At 33.1% G+C, this 21,053-nt stretch overlaps 2 protein-coding genes across 17 annotated transcripts in view; one reads left to right on the top strand and one right to left on the bottom strand.

Annotated features, from left to right (window-relative positions):
- The window catches only part of LOC143243070 (uncharacterized), a 698,461-nt gene extending 679,675 nt beyond the window's left edge, over window positions 1–18,786 (bottom strand). For all 10 annotated transcript variants that reach the window (XR_013023841.1, XR_013023846.1, XR_013023847.1 and 7 more), the window contains exon 1: window positions 17,621–18,786. The gene's annotated coding sequence lies outside the window, so the exon portion shown is untranslated. The remainder of the gene's footprint in view (window positions 1–17,620) is intronic.
- A 388-nt stretch (window positions 18,787–19,174) lies between these two features.
- The window catches only part of LOC143243067 (solute carrier family 22 member 3-like), a 136,908-nt gene continuing 135,029 nt past the window's right edge, over window positions 19,175–21,053 (top strand). For 6 of the 7 annotated variants that reach the window (XR_013023837.1, XR_013023838.1, XM_076486806.1 and 3 more), the window contains exons 1-2: window positions 19,175–19,530; window positions 20,343–20,727. Coding sequence is in view for 5 of the 7 variants with exons in the window: in XM_076486806.1 (XP_076342921.1) it covers window positions 19,466–19,530; window positions 20,343–20,727 (450 nt within the window). In the remaining 2 variants the exon portion in view is untranslated. The remainder of the gene's footprint in view (window positions 19,531–20,342; window positions 20,728–21,053) is intronic. The other variant, XM_076486803.1, reaches the window with a different exon arrangement.

Raw genomic sequence — 21,053 nt, 5'->3', positions numbered from 1 at the left:
TTTCGGTGAAGTCCATATTGGCTTTTTGAAGTAATATATCTAACCATTTTTTTCTGAATCATCACTTCACTGATTATACGGTCCAAAGCACACAAAACACAAGAGGTAATATATGTATATGTAAGTGTTGAACTAACACCCACTAATTGTTGTTTCAATTTTCTAAGCATTTAACACAAGAGAATGAGTCATTTTATCCTACATTTCTGGTGTAACAGACGAAAATAGGAAATATTAAATAAGTTGAAATATATAGGTCTCATCTGTTGTGAATAATATACATAAGAATCTTGGTAATTTGACGTTTAAAGGACACCACATGAGATCTCACAGTAAACTTTCCACTAAAGCACACTGTTTGCTCATCAGAGGTAATTTATCTTTACTTGTGTGTGTTTTCTTCGAGCCTTCGATCTTCTAATATGTACAAAATATACATTTAAAAAAAATCAGAATGAATTAATATAAATCGCTTGTGTAAGATATCCTAATGTAGGTCCTTTAAAGTGTTTACTGCTCTTTGAATATTTGTTTATACAAAACACTTTTGGGAAAAAAAACTTTCGAAGAATCTTTTATTCGGAAATTTAAGAATAATCTTCAGCTAGGATAGCAGTAAGTCTACGGATTTACAACACTAAAATAAGGATTTCAATTCTCCTCAATGGACCCAGGAGATAGCCCGATGTGGCTTTACTACAAGAAAAACACAAACGCGTGTGTCTTTTCAAAATAAGTTTTATTTGAGCTACAGACACAAAAAAGACTTTACATCTACATAGAATGAGGAATAGCAGAATTACGAAACTGTTTTTTATTTAAGTTACATAAATTTTTCATTATTTTATTTCTTCTTCAAACGTTTATTCAATAAGTAATTTTAATATCAATTTTTAACACAGAGCTATGAACTTCAATGAAGCAGTCATGGAGATTGTACAAATGACATCAGCAAAAACTATTAATTCTAATGATAACAGTACACGTAAATTTGAAACTGGAAACTATTAAGTTTAATTTAAATTAAAATTTAAAAAAACTTCTTATGTTTTCCAAAATTTCAATCTCTTAAAAATACGGTGAACTGCATTTTTAATTTTAGTCGTTTTTGGCCTTGGTTGTTCTTCCCAAATGATGCGTTGTCTGTGAAGTAACCATTGGGTTGTTAGATTTTCAGTTGATCTATTGCGCCACTCAGAAAAACACGTGATTGTGTATCCCAGTTTTGACACAGACTGAAACAGAATGCAATTATATAATGCCTTTACAAACTTGTAATACTTTTTAAAACACATGGACACCTTCCATCCAAGATTTATAAATTGTTTGCCAGCCTTTGGTTTTGCTTTTGGTAAAATTTCCATCAAACTTTTCTTTGAGCCGTGAATCGTCATTAAATATCCACGATCAGTAAATTCCGTTTGAAAGACTAAAGTTTCATCAATGCAGCTGATGAAATCATCCTCACGCTCTTTTTGAAATAGAAGAAGAGTGAGGTTTTACCAAGAAATAGTGAGATTAATCGTCATCGTATAACTCCCTTACGGCTGAAAGGGCAAGGATGTTTGGTGCGACAGGGGTTCGAAACCGCGACCCTCAGATTTCGAGTCAAACGCCTCAACCACCTGTCATGCCAGGCCACGAAGTTAGAGTAAGACTTAAGATAATTTAAATGAGTTTGGTTCAGAATATCAGTGGGAATGATACTATATTAACAATAATTTGAGTAAATGAATAACACATATTGCGTGCAATATTTACAGGTCCATTTTTCAAATGTTTTATGATTTTAATTTTGTTAGTTGAGTACTTGTAATTAAACCATGAATTATGATGTTCTTGCATCATGCTTGAGGTCCAACAAATAGCTTAATATTTTGTACTAAATGTTTTTACTGACAGTACAATAATGTGTGACACTTAGAAGTTTTTACAATGTTCATAAAGTGTTTATTTTCTTGCTTATTTATAATATTGTTTGTGAGGTTTATGCAATTTTTAAAGGCATTCTCTGTTGATGTTCATCATTTTATTGTTTTTGTATCATTCTGCATGAAACTTAATTATTGTATTAGTTGGAAGAGTTCCAGAAGTGAATAAAAATTAAATTAAGTAGGAAGAAGAGAATGGTATAAAGTATACATCATTTGATTAGAATACCAATTATAATTTATTTTAAGTTTATCAGTGTCTTTATTTGGGATATTTGATATTTATATGTATCAAAAGCTAGTTTGTATACTTCCAGGGGAACTGTATAGGCCTAAATGGAGAAACCTTGACAGTTATGCAAGTTATACCTTTTTCTTACATTAATGATGCATTTGTAAAGGCAGAAATGGAATATCAGTAATCATAGAGGTAACGTATATATTAATTTGTTATAACTCAAAAACAAATTAAATAAAAAAAATGCTGCATTGACTGAAAATATCCCAGGGTACAAGCTACAGTGTGGGATCATAGTATGTACCCTAGGGTTTTGAGGTGACTGAAGAAATAGGACCCACACTGCAGTGGGATACACTGTCCATCAGTCTTAACCTCCATTCACCAGTGTCATATAAGAAATAGAGTAGCAACACATACAGAATTAGAAATAGAAGCTAGGACAGTGAGACATGGGTACTCAAGTCCACAATTTCCAACATGTGAAAACGATGTGGGGCATGTGCAACAACTGTCACGACTTTTTGAGTGATAACAAACTAGTATAATTTGTTAGAGGTTTAGGTTTGCTGTTTTAATGGAGTTATTCCTTCTGATTTTACACATTTCACTATTTCACTTCATTAAAATGTACTTATTTTCACTAATACATATTAACAATTGTGATAAAAATATTGACAGAAACAGGTTACAACGTCATGCTGCATAACAAAAGTTATTAGTGTAAAATGTTTTATAAATTCCAAAAAAATGAAAATCAAACAAATTCAAGTATTTGGAAAGACTTGAGACCTACTAGAGCTAAGCTCTGATAATAAAATGATGCTTTTGAGAAAGTCTTTAAAAGGTTTAATGAATGAACATGAATTTGGAAAATGTTTTTTACTGATAAGATCAACAGTAGAGTTGTTTTATGGAGGATTAGACACTTGTTCTGGAAATATTAAGGTTAATTTGTGACACCTTTGCTATTTTTCTTATAAGAGCAAAGAAAATTAGCTTATCAAAATATGTTCTATGATTTCAAAAATTTAAGAATGGGTTTTATGGTGAATCATACCATCTCAGTACATGCATCGTAAGTATGGTCTTTCACTGTTTTTTCATCCTTACTTTTAGGCGTGGAATTGGTCTCTGTTGGTACTAAGTTTTGTGGTCAGTGAACAAATTTTCAATATCTTGTACTCATGTGAACAACTATTTCTGTTTTTATCATGAAGTTAGAAACAATTAAGGAATGTTATGAAGAAAAAAGTATTTAAATGTGATTGTTTGGAAAGTTTTGAAACATTCTGTTCTGTATTGGGGGAAGGGAGTTTCTTTTGGAAGTTGAATTTTATGTTTAAGAATTAAGAGGATTTCTTAAACTTTCAGTTGGTATGGATAAACCTACGCTACATCATACCTATAAAAAAAAATTGCATTATAAAGGTACTTGTCTCAGTTTATGATGACAGTATTGTTTGTTTATTTAATATAACCTTCCAGTGTATACAAATAATTTGTGGTCTATGTAGAAATGACCTGCAGTTTCCCTCTTCATGTTATTGTAACATGTATTGTAGTACCACTTGCATGCTAAACAACTGAGAGAACTGTTTAGAACTAGAAAATATAATTGGTTACCTTCAGACAGTATTTACATTGATTAGTTTTGTGCATCAAAACTATGACTTAATCAATTGTTACAATAATAACTAATTGCAAATAGAGAACAATTTTCTCTATTTTTGGTAATTTAATGTATCCAAGTAATAAAAATGTTACTTTGTTTGCTTCTGAGCACAAAACTGCATACCTGACAAATAAAATCATGAACATCAGCAGAGATGCCAACCATAATGATTTGAACATAATCATTACGATTTTGGTGTATACATTACAACTATATGCTCATACAGACAAATATTACAACTTGTTGGAACTCCCAAATTATTATATATTATTTTGGCCAATACAGTAAAGTGATAAATTGTTCCCCAGGACTTAAAAGGTGTGAAAAGAAAATTTCTAGTAAAATACAAATAAATTTTGATAAGAAGTAAAAGACATAGTCCAAATGGCTACTTTTAATAATCATGTTTGTGCTTGAAATAATAAAGAAATATTTGTATCTCTGACGTCTACCAATAGTTTAAGTGCAGTGCTTCTCCTATTGGGTACGTGGGGGAATTCATAGTTATGCCATCAATGCTTGTCACCCAATTAGAGCTCGTGTCGATGGGTATTTATCATTTTCTAAGCGGCATAGAAACACCAATGCGATCGTTCACAAGTTGGAAAAAAGAGGCCTCGTTCACCAGATTGTCTTGTTTCTGGCAAATCTAAAAGGACTGAAACTGTGGAAGGACTCTGTCTTCAATTATTATTCTCAGTCATTTGAAATAGTTGGCATCTCTGTATCAGATAGAAAAAATCTTTTCATTTCAAATATGCCTTAATGTCTAGTTTATTTATCTTTTTAATGTCATTTAAGTTTTTTAATCCATACACAATACATTTTTAATGTGGCTCCCTTTTGAAAATCACAGTATATGTAATATTATTCTGTAATGTAATATAATTTCATTTGAAATTAGAAACTGGCTGTAAAATCAAATCACTTGAAACCAGGACTGGAAAGGCCAACTTTAGGTGCGTAACACTGCTGTTTGAACTACTCATTAGTTATCCTGGCTATAATTTTGCTACACTTCTTTTAAAACTCTTTTGTTACTTTCTTTTTTGAAGATGGCCATAAAGTCAAATAATTTGGAACCAGGACTAGAAAGGCCAACTTCAGGTGACTTATGGTGGTTTTTGTACTTACCTCTTAGTTTTCCTGGTGAGTTATGATAATTACAGTTACACTACAGAAAGTCCTTTACAACTTCAATTACTGTAGTATTTCTCTTAATGTTGGAGATTTGATGTAAACTTTGGTTTTATGCTATTTATGTGTTATTTATGTTTTTTTAAACATTGTTTTGTTTCACCTTAATTTCCTTTCATGAATTTTACTAAATTTTCTTTTAACTTTTTACTGGATGTTTGACATAGATATCCTGACTGCTTTGTGCTATAAAACTCTAAATCAACCAACCAACCAATCTCTCAGAAACACTGACAAACTCCCTTGCTACTTCTGATAGATTGTGCAGATCGACAAACATATTACCACTGTGAATATTTCCTTGTGTAATATTTTCTTTGTTACGGTACCTTCAAAAGTATACAAAAGTATATATTCTAAGATTTTCTCTTAGAAGCACCTTGCATCATGGAATCGTGCTTAGATGTTAGCTTCAAAACTGGTACTTACACTGTGAGTATCAACAGCATTTTGCTACCAAGTGATTCTCTTGTGCTGCTACTGAGCTTATTAGTTTTGTCTTTTTTCAGTTGCTTGTTTCTTGTGTATCTGTTGCCATGAAACTTCCTGGTTTCTGATTTGTGAGGACCATGCTTCATGTCCAAATTAAAATATTCAGGAATTACAAGGGTAATAAACATTTTTGTTAGACTACATGAATAAGTAAAAGTATTTTCTTTGTTTAACACATAGAGTTTAACATTTTTGATTGACTCATCAATAAAAGGTTATTGGTAAAGTCCATTGAAAGGAAGTAGTAATAAGAAAATCTGCATTTTGATAATAAAGGAGGAATTACAGATAAACTGGGTAAAATTGTTAACAAAAATGGATAAAAACAATTGTGGATCACACTGCCATGAACATGGTATGTAAATAGGGCATTTAAATAGAAAATCGTTTAGCTTTCATAATTTTTAAGGGTTTACTGTGGTTCTCAGAGATTTTCATAAGACATTGAAAATATAGGGGCTAAGGATTCAAAATATGCAAAACATTAATTGTAATATTTTTTGATATTGAAAGGGAACATGCTTCCACAAAATCAAGAACAGGAAATCCTAGGTATGATTGATCTGATCATTTTCTGATTCAGCTCCTAAGGTGCCTTTCAAGATGATAATTTCAGTTAGAGTTACTCTGGTAGAAATTATTTTTACAATACTTTCTTTCTGAACTGTAGTTGACTGGTGGAAAGTACCAAAATATTTAGAGTTGTATCACTTCACTTACATTTCTTAGTTAACCACAAAAGCAAATATTTGGCTGATAATATAGATACTTTTTCTGAAACTCCTCTAAAATCTTCAAAACCTTTTATGACAGTAGCTTCATTGTAACTTTATTTGTTATAAGTATATAAATAATCTAAATTTGTTTCTGTTGATATGCATGTGTAAGTAATCACTCAATTATGAAATTTAAACACATTTTAAGGGTGTTGAGTGTTGATATAATTACTAGAACCTTCTTTATCATGAAAACTTTTGTTCTTGAGAATGATTGCATGAGAGATTGAAATGTTGTACTTGTTTTTAAAATATTCCTTCTCACTATAAAAGGTGTAACTTCCAATAATTTTACAGCAGTGTTGGTATGATGAGAACTTATCACATTTTGAAACAGGTATCCATTTTTATGTATTTGTTAACAACAGAATGATTTATAACACCCCTATGTCAAAAGTTTGAATGAGTTATTCATGTTTTTGCACTTGTTAACAGAGTTTTTAGAATTCTTGCACTATTACCAGCAGCACAGTGTGTGGACTTTTAATGCCAGAAAATTGGTTCTGTGTTCTGATACACATGGTGGGTAAAGCAAAGACAGCCTATTGTGTATATTTGTGCTTAATTACAAACACATAAATACTTGGAACTCAACAAAACATTTAGTTTCTGAACAGAATTAAAAAAATTACACAAGAGACACAATTGAAACACAAATAAAATTTTTATTTTTTTATTCATATTTGTATGCAGTGGACAGACATCTTTATTCACAAATAATATTATCCTACTAGTAAAATGTGTAAAAAATTTGAAATATTAACAGCTGTCTGTTATTTTAAAGTAACGTTATTATAAGGTTGATTGTGTTGTTACATTTATTAAACAACAACAAAATAAAATCAAACTTCTTTAAAGCCTCTGTTTGTATGTAATTTTCCTTTAAGTATTGTATAAGAAAGATTTAATACCAAACTTAAAATACTGAGTAACGATGTGTTCTTGTGAACAAATTTTGTACTGTGTTTTTTGTGTAAGTATTAAAATTGATGTGTGGGTTAAAGATAAAAAAGTAGTTATATTTTAGTGTCTTTATTTTTCTTTCAAGTGAATAAAAAGCATTACATTTGTTCAGAAAGTGAGATAGAAAAATAACACTTTCATTTAATATATATTAATTAGAGCATAACCTACTATTTTGTAACTTTGATCTTCATCTACATATTCAGAGTAAATAAATGGATCATTGTGATATAATTTTTGAGCAACAAAATTTTTGAAAATGCAGAATAAGTTTTTCATGAACAAGTACTTGTGTTGAGCTGTACCTCATGTTTAAATGTTCTGATGCTGTGTTTTTATCACCCAGATAAATCATGATTCTAGTGTATCTAAAAGTTCACGTTGGATAATACACTCCTTTCTTACACGTGGTAAAGCAGAATTTTGTATTATATCAGTGGTGTTGTGCCATGACTATCTGCATCAACAGAAAAAAGCTTCAACATGCTGGGCATTGTCTGTGTGAATTGAACCATCTGCCAAGATTCTGTGATTTTGAATGTGTGAGGACACTCTTGTAAGTGGAAAGTAAGTTAATTTCTATAGTATTTAGTATCTGCTTAGTTTCATGTAACTTTAATAAGTTTAAACATTTCAAGTAACTTGTCATTCAGTTTGTTGAAAAATGTTTGATACCATTCAGCAATTTAATTTAACCAGGATTTATTTATTAGCATGTTAAGGTAATTAAAAAGCAACACTAACCAAAATGAATAGTGATATATATATATATATATAAATAGATCAAAATTTCAATGTTAGTCACATTCCACACTCAGTTATTTATTGAGTCTTGGAATTTAAGATGTCTTTATTAATAAATAAGTAATTTGCTTCAGTTTAAATTATCTAAGTTATGAATGAGGCTTAACAGAAACTAAGAATGTGTTTCTACATGTATTTTTGTTTCTGTTGATATGCATGTGTAAGTAACCACTCAATTATAAAAATTAAGCACATCTCAAGGGTGTTGAATGTTGATATAATTAGTAGAACCTTCTTTACCATTACCCCTCGGTGTGGATTCCCGTACGTGGTGAGGGGACCTTGCAGGGAAGGTTCTGTTCTTTCAGTTTACCTCCTCTGGGATCTAAACATCCACCCACATGTTTGCTGCGCGTGAAAATTCGTGAACGGGAGGAGAGGATCCTGGTAGTTGATGGGTTCAACCCTAACACACCACATCGGCATTGAATTCCTGTAGTCGGGTGGCCTTGGATCAGTCAACTGGTCCACTCAGGCTAGGGTCAACCAAGTATCAGTGTTTCATGTTCTCAACAGGTGTTGTGGACATTATGTCTTATGCTGGGGTTTGGGTATAATGCTCATGAAACCGTGGCATTATTGCAGTGTCCTTGTTTCATATTGTATTGTATCCCCATGGTGGTGGGGTCAGTGGGCACCAAAATTTCCCTTTCTTTATTGTGGATACTCCAATTAAAAATCTGAATAAAATAGTAAAAAAACAGTCTATATGCAATTTAACTCGTCTTGAGGAATCTGAGCAGCAGTCTTCACCATTCTTACCAACTGTTGTTCCTCATTTTCTTATATTGCACTCACTTTCAAACAAACCTTTAGGGCAAATGTCCCCTTTTTTATTCAGAAGGGACTGGAAGGACTTGTTGGCTCTCCAAAGTAAGTAAAGAAGCTTCTATCTGGTGATGTATTGGTGCAAACATCGACATCTCAACACAGTAAACTCCTCTTGCATTCAAAGGCAATTGTGCACATACCTATTGAGGTTACACCTCATGCTATTTGGAATTCATCATGAGGAGTTACTGTTGAGAGATGTTTGAAGAACATCCCCTAATCAGAAGTTCTTGCTGGTTTCTCCATCCAAGGCGTTTCTGCAGTGAGGTGTATATCCACTCGCAAAGATGGAATTATTATGTCAACCTGTCTTCATTCTCACATTTATGTCACCACGTCTGCTTGCCATCGTCAAAGCAGGTTGTCTTAATTGCAAGGTACGTACATACGCACCAAACCCTCTCCAATGTTTCCAGTGTCAATGGTTTAGTCACTTAAAGGCGTCATGTAGTTGTTCCCTGACGTGTGCTCCTTGATGCCTACGTGTGTGAAACGGACTCTCATTGCATCAATTGCAATGGCTTTCACCCATCCTACTTTCATTCTTGGCCTAGATTGTTGGAAGAAAAAGAGATACAGCATTTGAAAATGATTCATAACATTACCTATCCTGAGGTATGCTGCTGCACTTCGTTCCACAGTTACTGTAGGAATGCAGACAGATCTCTCTGTGCCTCCTAAAGAATTGTTCTCCAAACAAATGAAAAATCTTTTGACCACCATGGTGAAAAAAGTTGATGAATCAACTTCAACACTTATCTCTGTCCCTTATATACATTCCACCAAACCTAAAGATGCACATCCTTTGGTTCCAGGTACAGGCATTTCTTTGGATCCATCTTCTTCTCTCACCCCAAGATGCAAAACAATCATTTGTTCATGTCCTCAGTCTCTGGAATCTTCTTGCTACAGCAAAGACCTGCTTTATCGACCGAGGGCAGGATCCATAGAGGTAGATTGACCTCCCTCAAATAAGGAAAGGAAAAAAGACTTTGTCATAAACAGAAGGGTTCTCTACCCAATTCGCCAACACAGAAATAAAAATGGTCACCCTGATGCAGTGGAACTGTCGAGATTTACGTTCTAGTCTAGATGATATCAAATCACTGATTGCTTCCTGTTTGTCTTTCCTAACAGAAAACATTTCTGAAACCTGCCGATTCAGTCACTTTTCAACAGTTTTCTTGATACAGAAATGACAGGCTGTGTGACGGATGAGTTTATGGAGGCGTGGCACTGTTGGTTGATTAGCACATGCCCACCCTGCCTTTGCCACTCGATACACCCTTGAAAGCCATAGCCATTGGTGTTTCCCTGGGTCATACCATCACTGTCTATTCTCTCAACCTGTCAACTGAGAGACAAATGATCAATCAGACCTTGATACTCTCATTGAACATTTGCCATCTTCCATTTTCATTCTCTGGGGAAGTGCTGATATTGATAGGAGGGGTTGCTCCTCTGATCACGACCTTTCTCTTTTCAATACTGGTTTTTCTTCTTATTTCCATGTGCCTAGTCAGTCCTTCACTGATGTTGATCTCTTAATTTGCTCCCCTTCATTATTTTCCCATTTTCATGGAGGGTTGACAATAATCTATGAGGCAGTGATCATTTTCCTATAATCTTGAGAGAGAGTGGCCATGGTCAATGCCACCTGACCTTCATGCTCTGGTGGAAGATGGATCAGACAAACTGGCTGCTTTTCACTACTGTCACAGAACATTATCATGCCCTTGTCTATAAGCCATTAATAAATGACTTTGCAGTGCCAGTAACTGGATGTGTTATAAAAACAGCTGCTCAATGTATTTCTAAAACCTCGACACATTTTCTACTATGTCTTTGTCCATGGTAGAATTATGTCTGCCACATGGCACAGAAAGCTCAAAAATGAGCCTGGGATACTTTCCGTAGATGCTCCGTACTCTCAAGCCACATTGCTTTCCAGTGAGCCTGTGCACGTGCTCAATCGGTAAGACATGAAAGCCAGAAGGAATTTTGGATTAAGTTCACACCAAGCATATCTTCTACCACCAGATCCAAAGTCATATGGGACAATATTCAAAAGGTCAGTGGGCAATACAATTCTGTCCCTCTCTCAATCTTACTCTCTGATGGCCAGATCTCTGAGACTAAGTTCTTGGGGGTTATCTTTGAATGTAAACTGACCTTTATTCCACACATCAAGCAGCTTTGAGTCAAATGTACAAGAGCATTGAACATCCTCCATGTCCTCTCTGTTCCACCCCATTGGGAGTAGATTGTCATTCTATGCTAAAGATATATGGTGCTCTTATTCAATCAAAACTCGACTATGGATCACTGGTCTACCATACCACCGACCTTACTGGGGCTTTTTGCACTTTCCCAGTTCAGAGAATATACATAGTCTCATGAATCTTCTTTGCACCTTCGCCGTTTGTAACTGTCTTTACTATATGCTTCGAAACTTTGTTTCTTACCAAAGCATCCCACCTGGGGTTGAGTCTTCCTTCGTCGATGGGCCATGCTTTTTCAGACCAGACGGTCTGCCATTGCTCGTTTTGACCTTCATATCCACGTGCAGTTGGAAGAATTGGGTCTGTCCTTGGATAATATTGCTGTATCCACTGGTCAGCTCATCCAACCATGGCCTCTTACAGTCACCAAATGTGATTTTTCTATAAGTCATCTGAGAAAAGTAGACACTCCTGATTGGAAATACTGTCTGCCATTTGCTGAACATCTATTGAACCATCGTTCCATTTCTATTTATACAGATGGTTCCAAATCAGGTGGCTTTGCCCTGGTTTGTTGTGATTTGCACAGAATCCTTTCTACAGCTTCTATGTTCACTGCTGAACTGTATGCCATTTCTCTTTATCTGGATCACAAAGAAACTAAGCAGAACTGAAACTGCACAATTAACACTGACTCGCTTGGTTCTCTACTGGCTCTGGAATAGCTTTAAGTTGGTTCACACCCTGTTCTTGCTGATATTCAAAACCGACAGGCCCATATTTCTATAACATCTACTGCTATCCAGTTTTTCTGGATACTGGGCCATGTTGATATTCTCAGGAATGAGCTCGTCAACACTGCAGTTTCGCCTATCTGCATGGCACTATCACCACTGTGCCTGTCCCATACATGGACTGTGGTCCTGTATTCAAGGCTTGGCTCCGTTCCAACTGGCAGTCGACTTGGAGTGAGCAATGTGAAAACAAGCTTTTCCAAATAGAACCCTATATTGGCCATCTGGGTTTTTTTATCTGAAACTGATGCATCAGTATGTAACACTCAGATCACAATAAGCTTCATTTTACTTTCTTGTCATCATTACGATTTACAACGATGGCACCATTTTAAGCACGTTCTGTCCCAAGGTTTGTCCATAACGTTAGACAGTGTTATTGGTGATGGTGACACTGTACACCTTGGTAATGTTTTTAGTTTTTTAAAGGCCATTAATCTTTTTAATGCCATTTAAGTTTTTTTTTAATTTATACATTACACCTTTTTAATGTGGCTCCCTTTTAAAAATCACAGTTCATCTAGTTCGATTTTTAATTAAAAACTGGCCGTAACATTAAATAACTAGAATGGCTAACTTCAGATGACTGATGATGGTTTTAGCACTTCCTGTTAGTCTTCCAAGTGAGCTGTGATTATTACAGTGAGGCAACAGAAAGTCCTCTACAACTTGAATTACTGTAGTTTTCTTCTTGACTTTGTAGACCAGATGCAAACATGGGTTTTATGCTTTTTTTTGTTTTAAACTTTGTTTTGTTTTACTTCAATTTCCTTTTCTGAATTTCACTAAATTTACTTTTAACTTTTTACTGGACATTTGGCACAGATAGTCTAGCTACTTCATTATTAAAACTTTTGTTTTTGAGAATGATTGTATGAGTGATTGAAACGTTGTACTTGTTTTTAAAATAGTATTTCGTACTGTAAAAGGTGTAAGTTGTAATAATATTCTTACAGAAGTGTTGGTGTTACGAGTACTTATCACATTTTCAAACAGTTATCCCTTTTGTGCACTTTTTAAGAGCAGAATGACTTTATAACACCCCTATGTCAAAAGTTTGAATTAGTTATCTACGTTTTTCCACTTATTAACAGATTTCTTAGAATTCTTGCACCACTACCAGCAGCACAGTGTGTGGATTTTTAATGCTAGAAACTTGGTTCTGTGTTCTCATATGCATGGTGGGTAAAGCAGAGATAGCTTATTGTGTAGATTTGTGCTTAATTACAGACACATAAATTTTTAAAAATTATAAGACAGACATAATTGAAACTTGGAGAGAAACAGCAAATGTTCAGGTGCAGTTAATTCACATGTATTGTTTCTTTAATAATGAAAATGTGTCTTGAGGATAAAATAACATACATAATATTCTTAAGCTTGGCTTTTTAAAAATTATTTAAATGCTACAAATTTAGATGAAAATTGAAAAATTAAAATGTTTTGGTTGAAAAAAGATTTTTTATTAAGGTTTAACAACATAGAATAAAATTAATATGCATCCAGTAAATTCACTATTAACAAACCTTGCACCAATATCTTTTTCTTTTTATCTGTCTATCTATATATATAGATATATATTGTGTTATTATAATATGAACATGTTTTTGTGCCTGTCATCTTATTTTCTTATTCATATTTGTATGCAGTGGACAGACATCCATATTCACAAATAATATAATACTACCAGTAAAATGTGTGAAAATTTGATGAAATATATAGAGTTGTGACATTTCAAGTTATGGTCTCAAACTGAGGACATTTGAATTCATGTTGGGAAACTTGTTTACAAAACATCCTTGTAAACAAAATTTTCAGTATTTCTGTATTGTCACAGATATTAATTTGGTGAATAATTATGACTTGTGTAGAGCTTTCTGAAGCTCACTGGGATAGGAAATTGGCTCAGCTAAGTGCAAACCTAACTGTCAGCTGTCTGTTTTTTCAAGTAATGTTATTGTGAGGTTTATAGTGTTGTTACATTCAATAAACAACAAATAAATAAAAATCAAACTTCTTCAAAGCCTCTGTTTGTATGTAATTATCATTTAAATATTGTATAAGAAAGATTTAATATCACAACTTAAAAAAACTGAGTAACAGTATGTGCTAGTGAACAAATTGTATGGTTTGTCTTTTTGTGAAAGTATTAAAATTCATGTGTGGATTAAAGGTAAAAAAAAGTAGTTATATTTCAGTGTCTTTATTTTTTCAGAAAAGGAGACAGATAAATAACACTTTCCATTTAATATATATTAATTTGTGCATAACCTATTATTTTATAAATTTGATCTTCCTATACAGTATTCATTTACATATTCAGAGTAAGTGAAGGGATCATTGAGAGAAAACTTTTGAGAAAAAAAATCCTTGAAAATGCAGAATAAGTTTTTCATAAACAAGTACTTGTGTTGAGCTGTACCTCATGTTTAAATGTTCTAATGCTGTGTTTTTATCACCCAGATAAATCATGATTCTAGCCTATCTAAAAGTTTACATTGGATAATACACTCCTTTCTTACATGTGATAAAGCAGAATTTTGTATTATATCAGTGGTGTTGTGCCATGACTATCTGCACCAACAGAAACAAGTTTCAACATGCTGGGCATTGTCTGTGTGAATTGAACCATCTGCCAAGATTCTATGATTTTGAACGTATGTTAGAACACACTTGTAAGTGGAACATAGGTAAATTTCTTTCGTATTTAGTATCTGCTTAGTTTCATGTAATTTTAAAAAGTTTAAACATTTCAAGTAACTTGCTATTCCGTTTGTTGAAAAAATGTTGGTACCATTCAGCAATTTAATTTAACCAGGATTTATTTAGTAGCATGTTAAGGTAATTAAAAAGCATTGCTTGCCAAAATGAATATATAAATTTATATATATATAAATAGACCAAAATTTCCATATTTGTCACATACCACAGTTATTTATTGAGTCTTGGAATTTAAGATGTCTTTATTAACAATTAAGCAGGTGAAAGTAATTTGCTTCAGTTTAAATTATCTAAGTTTTGAATAAGGCTTAATAGGAACTGAGAATATCTTTCTATGTGTATATTTTAATTTATAATACATTTTCATATTCCTATTTTTTTATAATAAGTGAATGTTGTTTTTGACTTTTTTCATCTTCAGTCTTCAGTTTAACATGTGTGAAGAATAAATGTAGATGACTTAATACAGAGAAAAGTGATGAAATGTAGAAATAAACATAATACATTGAATAGTTCTATAGTTTGACATTTAGGGTGGCTTAAAACTATGATATGGGTTGAAAAGTAATCTATCAAAATAGTTTATTAAAAACATTAAATAAGTACAGCGAGGTGTGCCAATTGTTCCTACAAGGCTGTCCGTAAATATCCTTTTCTGAGAAAGTGGAGATTTTATTCAGAAAGAAAACATTGATTCCTCTTTTAAGTTCTCTATAAATACTGACCTTCACTAGTGCAAACAATAACTAATTTCATAAACCAATCACACTGATATAAAAATAAGTCTGGCTGGTACCTTGCCATTGTTTTTTAAATTTTAACATTGTGATCTCTTGTTATAATGGGGTATAAACATTGTTTAATGAAATTTAGTCAACTTATTCTAACTTTGGTAGTGAAGAAAGCTGAAGAATACTAGTAAATAAAACTTGTGTGGTGATACAAATTAAAAGTAAAGTTAAAAACCAAATAATGTTCCAAAAGCAGCTAAAAAACTTAAACAGAATTAAAAAGGACAATGTCCCAGAAATATTTAAAAACACAAGCAAGTTTGACAGTGTCACCATTGATAATGACATTGTCCATGGTCAGAGGTAAACCTGTGGAAAGTGCATGTATAAAATGGCACCATCACTCAGATTCATAGCAGCACAACAGTAAAATGTAAGCTATTGAGACTTCAATGTCACAAAATCCACATAATGGTGCATCAATCCCAAATAAAACAAAATTATTGATTATTAATCTGTGACAGTGCATAACCTAGCCAGGACAACTTCCTTCTTCCAATCCTAACTGAAACAAGATGGCTAAAGAGAAACAGAAGATTTGATTTAGAAAAACTTATGGCATTGCTCATCCCAAGAAGACTGCTAACTGGTACGAAGCTTAGCCTTGAATACAGTACTGTAGTCCACATACAGAATAAGCAAGGCAGTGACAGCACCAGAACAGACAAACTTAATGTCAGCAATCTCATTCCTATGAATACCAACATGGCCAATTATCCAGAAAAACTGGATGTGAATAGAAGATAGAAAAAAAAAAGGCCAGCCAGTGTTGAATATTGTGAAAATAAGGTGAGAATTAACACAAAGCGATTCTCTGACCAGTAGAGAGTTAAATAGAATAGCGAGTGCACTGTGTAGCTTCAATATCATCCAGAACAAAAAAAATGCCATATAACTTGACAGTGAACACAGAAACTGTAGAAAGGATTTTGTACGAAATCACCTAGCTACAACAAACCACGGCAGATCCAATAGACTTAACTGATTTTAAACCATCTGTATAACTGGGAATGAAAAAATGGTTCAAAATATGTTTGGCAATGAAAATCGTACAACCAAATGGAAGTACCAACCTTTCTCAGATGACTTAGAGAAAGGTAACAGACAGAGGTGGTAATAAAACATATTGTGATGGGCTGTCCATTGAGACAGCAACGTCAATTTGTGACATACTGAACTCGGTCAGCTTCACCTAAATATGAAGACCAAAGGGAAGAATGACAGACTGTATATTCCCAAAAAGTATAACCAGTGGAACCCAGTGTATAGACTCTGAACTGGAGACGTATGGAAAGACCCTGTTCAAGCCTGAAGTCTCAGATGGTGAATAGGGTACAGCATCTTCAAGGCCAAGGTCCTGGCAGAAACTTAGATAAGAGACAAATAGTTCAGTTTTGAACAAAAAATCAATATGCTCCACAAGAGGTGGAAGAAGGGATCTGGATGTTGAAGATGTTTAGTTGCACACTTTGTATTTCAGTCGGTTATTTTACTACTGTATATATTTGACTATTACATCATTATATTGGGTCAGAAAGGCATTGTAAAGTAATAAAATCAAAATCAGCCAATCAGGAAATGTTTAGAAAACTGAGACTGTGCTAAAATAAAAATTGTTTTTGCATTTTCAGAATATGCAATTATTTTGTATGTCCAACATTTGTTTCACTACTTTCATTACAGTTGGTGTTATGGTGGTGAAGATGAGAGAGCAAGTTTAGAGTTCTATGAAAAATAAATAAAATGATATTCATTAAGATGGTATTATAAGTAAGGTTAATTAAACATAAAAACGATTAAATGAGCACAATTAATTTTATTCTTAGCATGAAAACTCACACTTTACACAGAATTACTTGACAGAGAATTCATAAATTAATGAATAAATGTTTTATGAAAGCAATTTACTTGAAATATAATTTCAGTTTACAAAAGGAATGTAACGTTTAGATAAACATTTGCCAAAACTCATGATGATACACTTTGTATATTTAGAACATTTCAGTAGTTTATGTAGTTTCATGGTTACATGGAGATTACAGAACTGGTCAGAATGACCAAGCACACATACAGGTTTAATAGAATAGAATTTAATTGATAATGGAATATGTATGTGGATCACAATCAGTAGCCTGAATGTTTTTGTTTGAAGTGCATTTTTTTAAAATTCTTCAGATACACTAACCATTTTGGAAACTTTTTGTAAGCCTAATTTTCTTTTCACTTTTGATAAAACAACACCAGTGACTTCATCAGGAAAACTGCTCTTGAATGGATGCTGTAAAAAATTACTTCTTACAAATTTACTTGCCACAGTTAATTTTAAACATGAGTAAAGAATAAAATCAGGGAGAATGTTTATAATACATAATATATAGTTTGTTTTTCAAAGTCCCATAATTAATTTTTTTGTTAAAATACAGTTTACTACTAATTACTTGGTATTGGATACTTTTGTATTAAGGTGGTTAATTAGCTTAGACACATTTCAGTTACATTCTTAACCATAATGTTGGCAAAATTTTCTACATTTTTATATAAAATCATATTTCTTTATTGAAGAAATTATAATAAAATAAATAAATTTTATTACCTTAAAATCCTTTTCTATGGGTAAAGATTAAGTACAGAAAATCTTAATGGTTTACATAAAAAACATAATTAAAGAAAAAGTTATTAATTCAAATTCTGTTAAACATTCATGAAACAAAAAGTAACTTCTGAATTACAAGGTGACAAGTGCCTGAAGGATCAAACTACTTCATGAGAAAGATAATCAATATATCTTGTTCTGATCCACCAAATACTTATGAAGTAGTGTACAGCTTTGGTCTTCATATACAAGAAGGAATAGTGATGTATAAAGGACTGTTCAGAGTGATGCAACTTAAACTGATTATCAGGAAAAAAGAGAAAGTTATCTTTCTATTCAAGTCACTAGTTGGTCCTCGATAGTCTTCACTTGAAATATTGTGTGAGCTTTGTCTGAGTAATGACACTGATTTGTTGTAAACTGTTCACATTACAGCTACTAATATTACTCCAGGGATGGAAAGGATATGTTAAGATTTCTATATAAAAGATCAACAGACAAGGTTTTCAGTATGTTTAAGTGGGTGATACTAATGAATCAGATCCACAAACAGATCGTGAACTAATGTTTCCATGGTGTAAATTTTCCATTAATTAGTGATTCTTTACAAAAAGTTCTTTGACAATTAAATCAAATTCTAACACTATAAAAGATAGGCTTAGCCTAAATGCGTGTTTTTTTCTATTAATTGTTAAATAATTATTTCGTATCTGAACAATTTAAAATGATCATTATGTACTTGTACTCGACAGAACCAGTCTGGACCAATCAGAAACGTTGATACGAAGTTTCGAAAGAGCTTCCTCCTAATAAAAAAAAATGTAATAATTCCTTTTTCGGTTACCCGGCTGGCCAACTACAGAGAATTACACAGGTACAAGTTTTGGAAAATTTACTGTTACTTTTCCATTTAGAGGTCTGGAATGGCCAGGTTGTCAAGGCGCTCCACTCGTAATCTGAGGGTTGCAAGTTCGAATCCTTGCCACACCAAACAAACTCACCCTTACGCTGTGACTGTCAATCCCACTATTCGTTGGTTAAAGAGTAGCCTAAGAGTTGGCATTCCCTCTAGTCTTACACTTCTAAATTAGGGACGGCTAACGCAGATAGCCATGGTGTAGCTTTGCGCAAATTTCCAACTAAACCAAACCGTTCACGTCTCACCCGTAAGACGTAATGACGTGAAGTGTAATTATTGCTGTTCATTCTCTCATTGTATGTCACGTGGTAATTGTTATTTTAGTACAACAGAAATCAGTTATAAGTTTCTTCGAGACGCGTAATTTTTTATACGCATGTTGTCGCCGTAGAGACAAAAATCTCATATAGTTTAGAAACTATGACAAAAAATGACATTGAATATATGTCACGTTTCTCGACTTGCATAAACCTTCACGATAAAATTGAAGATTGGTGTAAAGAAGTGTTAGCACGTGCATGTCTCGTGGCTCCAATTTTGGCTCGTATACAGATGTTTATCGAGGTCGTCTCAAAATAGATAGGTGAGAACCTTATTTTATAAGAAGACCCTTATCTCACACAATTTCCAATTTAAATCAACTTGATCGGTACTACCAAAGGTAAATGTCTTCTTTACTTACTAAAAAGAAAACTCTGTAATACTAACTTTCATCTGATCTTTATTTTTGTACGTTTGTATGCTAACATTACGCTCATTTTCATAAAAATATTTTGAACAACTTAATCGAAACGCAGCGTACTTTGCGATTTTATCACAACTTGTTTATAAATGTCGTTTCTTCAACAGTGTACTTGCTATCTGTTGATTAGTTGAGCGTCAGCTTAGTGATGGTAAAGAAAATTCCAACATCAGTAAAACAATACGATAAATATAGAGCATAAGTCGTCAGTCTAGCGTAACGTTTGGTGACAAGGGCCATCACAAAGTTTACATTCTGACGTGACATTTGACAATAAGGAACACTATAATGTTATCAGATGACGCCAACAATTTAATGTAACGTTTGCTCGAAATTCAACAAACTAAAATAATCGGAGACAAATGTGCTAAACAGAAGTTACTACCAGGGGTTTTACCGATTACTTTTAAATGAGTTAAATTTTTTTTTTAAAACATTATTAGCTTTCTCTTTGTACGAAACTTGGGGAATTTTTTATAAAATGTTTTACCAGTGCGTAAAATGTTATTTATTTTATAGTTTCATTTTTAAAATGTTACCCTAGGATTGTTTTATTTAAAAATTGTATGTATATATTTGTACTTGTAGACCAACTGTGTTAATACTTTAGAATATTACAGATATAACTCACACTTTATTCTTTCTGTCTACAGAATTATTCCTTTTAAACGTAAGGATGAAATCACCCAGAGAAGATATTACACTCATTATGGGCGGCACAGGCAGAGAAAATATTTTCTTTTGATTTTTGTCGCGACTTTGTCTAATGCTTGGCATATTCTGGTAATAATATTTTTGGCTCCTAATATTGATCACTGGTGTGGTGGACGTCCAGACGTTTTCCACAATATGTCGGAAGTAGAATGGAAGAACTTCAGTGTACCAGTGGTGGCTCAGGAAACAGGACAACGGTCGTTTAGCAAATGCTGGATGTATGACGTAATGAATAATACAAATTTGAACAATACTCGTGAAGTTCACTATTGTTTCGAGTGGGAATACGACCACACTCAGTACAAGTCTTCAATAGTAGAACAGGTTTGTTAAAACTGAAAAACGGTAAGCGATATGTGGATGTTTTTACTATCAATAGTAGAAAAATTTGTTCAATAGAAAATTTGGTGCCCTGTACACGGGTTTTTAAAAAAACATCAAATTGTTTACATAAATTGCATATCTTGTTTCTCGTGATGACGAGAAACATTTTCTACATGCATACTTGTGTGTCTTTCTCTAAATATGAGAAGAAACTGTAAACAAAAAAACTCAATCCACTGAAAGCTAAATTAGTTTTAGCTTAGTGAAAACGGACAGGCTTGATCAGAATGTATATTGCCCTTTCTGTTTGACTTTTCATCTATGTT

The sequence above is a fragment of the Tachypleus tridentatus genome, unplaced genomic scaffold (assembly GCF_004210375.1).
Source record: "Tachypleus tridentatus isolate NWPU-2018 unplaced genomic scaffold, ASM421037v1 Hic_cluster_2, whole genome shotgun sequence".
Taxonomy (NCBI): domain Eukaryota; kingdom Metazoa; phylum Arthropoda; class Merostomata; order Xiphosura; family Limulidae; genus Tachypleus; species Tachypleus tridentatus.
Note: the sequence above shows the minus strand (reverse complement) of the source record. Positions and strands in the feature narration are given on the sequence as shown.